At 49.5% G+C, this 2,327-nt stretch overlaps 1 protein-coding gene across 1 annotated transcript in view; it reads right to left on the reverse strand.

Moving 5' to 3' along the window:
• The window catches only part of GPATCH3 (G-patch domain containing 3), a 13,517-nt gene extending 11,683 nt beyond the window's left edge, over positions 1-1,834 (reverse strand). The window contains exon 1 of the mRNA XM_007935788.2: positions 1,384-1,834. Coding sequence (XP_007933979.1) covers positions 1,384-1,834 — 451 coding nt within the window. The remainder of the gene's footprint in view (positions 1-1,383) is intronic.
• Between the last annotated feature and the right edge of the window lie 493 nt (positions 1,835-2,327).

Consider the following 2,327-nt stretch of genomic DNA (forward strand, 5'->3'; position numbering starts at 1 on the left):
AATGACATGAGACAAAGTATATGTGAACTGCTGTATGAAAAGTGAATTTACTCTGTAAATCTTCACCCAAATCCTAATTAAAAAAAAAAACACAATGGGTTCAAGCATGGCAAGAATTGTGAGGATGGCACAGGGGTGAACATGTTTTGTTCTATTGTACATAGGGTTGCTATGAGTCAGAGTCAACTCGATGGCACCTAATCACAACAACAGCGCCTACTATGCAAATGAGCATCTGCAGCCTACCAAGAGGAGACTGGTCAGTTTCTAGCCCTGATAACAGGTCTATGCCTTGAGATTGACCAGGAGTTTGCTTACATATGCAGCCAACTCCACAGAGGTTGGCAAACATAAGGGGCAGGAAGAAGAAAGCATAAAGGAAAAAATGCAAGACAGACAAGAAGAGGGAAGAAGGAGACAAGATAGGAGGAAAGGAACCCCCTAAAAGAGCAGTAACACAGGTCAAGGGCTGTAAGACTGAACACAGCAAGAAGTTTGGAGGGGCCCAGCAGCAGAGCCAGTGGTGAAAGCACAGAAGCTGAAGGTAGAGAGGCCTGTCCTGAGGGGGCCAAAAGGATTCCTGCAGAAGGGTCTGCTTGCTTGCATAGCCCAGAGGAGCCGAAAGAACTGTCTTGCACTGAAGAATAGAGAGATGTGCTCTCCACTTCCAGAGAGCCTTCCAGACTTTGCCTACATGCTTCCTGATCCTGATCCTAAATTGTAGCCTTTTATTTCCTTAATAGGAGCTCTGGTAGCATAGTGGCTAAAAGCACTTGACTGCTATCCAGAAGGCTGGCGGTTCAAACCCACCAGCCACTCCTCGGAAGGAAGGTTGGGCAATCCTACTTCCGTAGTGATACTGCCTCGGAAACCCAAGGAGGGGTCGCTATGAGTCGGGGTCGACTCGACGGCACATAACAACAACAACAACAACATTTCCTTAATAAACGACTTAACTGTACGTACGGTTTGTGAGTTCAGTGTAAGGCTGTTCTAACAGCTTATCAAACCCAGAAGAGAAGTAGAGAGTGTCATGGGAGGAGTGAACGGTGTCAGAATTAGTATAAGGTTGAACAGAAGGGAGATGCCTGACCTCCACCTCATGGGTATGACCCTTCAACTGATCTTGACTCGCATTATCCCTCCTGAAGTTAGACAGGTTCTGACGCTATTACTACCATTTTACAGCTACACTAAAGTGCAAATTGATCCTGAAGCTCTTCTAGAAATGTAAGAAATGACCTAACTCCTAATGAATCAGAACCAGAAAGCCTGATTTATTCTTCTCACTATACCCACCCCCACCTCCCCACCCCCCGGCCACCGGAAGGTGATTTTGTTGCAGGGGCCGTCGACCCGGTCTGCTGTCTTTTTCATTCGTACCTGATGCTTCAGTAGGTAGCCGAAGTCGGCGGATGAGACAGCGACCTGGCAGCAAAGTCCCTTGCGAATCCAGCCACTGGCGGCCCGAGTACATGCGAAGAAGCCTCTGGGTCTGAGCTGCCCCCCGCACCGAGATCACGCAGCAACAGGTGCGGGTCTGGACTGGAGCCGAGTCCCGGACGAAGAGAGTACGGGTACCGGCGGCTGAAGTTTGAGCGAGAAGTTGGCCTTCAGTGGCAGGATCGATGGGAGCTAGGGCAGGGTCTGGAGCAGCCTGAGAAGGGGGCCGCTCAGGCCGATGACGATAATGGAAACAGAGGAAGCCACCGCCGCACTGCTCCCGGAACTGGCTAAAGTAGCTCCGTAGCTGGGCCGAGCGCAACCCCGCAGGAATACCGCTCACTACCAAATAAAAGACACGCTCCTCTTCCGCCTCGCTGGACGCCGCCATCTTGTGTTGTCACATGATCTGCGGGAATCAGCTCTCGCGAGAATATCGCGAGCCGTGATGCGGCTTCTTGCGTAACAATATCGAGAGACCTGCTATTGGTTGGCCAAGATTGGATTTGGAACCTGTAGCTAGGAAGGACCTGGGAAGACATTGGGGTACGTTTCCCGGAGGGGATGCCGAAGTTGATGATGAAAATCAGCTGAGAAATGAGTTTAAAGCTCTTTCATAAGGCTCTAATGGATCAACCAAGAAGGCTGCGGTAGGCGCAATGTTTAAGGTTAGTTATTGGGAATTTCCAATAACTAATCTCAGTTCTTTCTCATTTCAGAGCATTTTCAGCTGTTCGGACATTAGGACATTACTTGTTTCAGAATTTACGGCTGAAAGGTCCCTGCGTGACGCAGAAGGTCAGCACATTACTGGTAACCCAAGAAGTGCTTGTTGGAAACTACCCAGTGGCACTGCGGAAGCTGTAGGCCTTGCTTCCGTAAAG

This window comes from Orycteropus afer, unplaced genomic scaffold (assembly GCF_000298275.1).
Source record: "Orycteropus afer afer isolate SDZICR_OR568_19922 unplaced genomic scaffold, OryAfe1.0 scaffold00031, whole genome shotgun sequence".
NCBI classification, from domain to species: Eukaryota; Metazoa; Chordata; class Mammalia; order Tubulidentata; family Orycteropodidae; genus Orycteropus; species Orycteropus afer.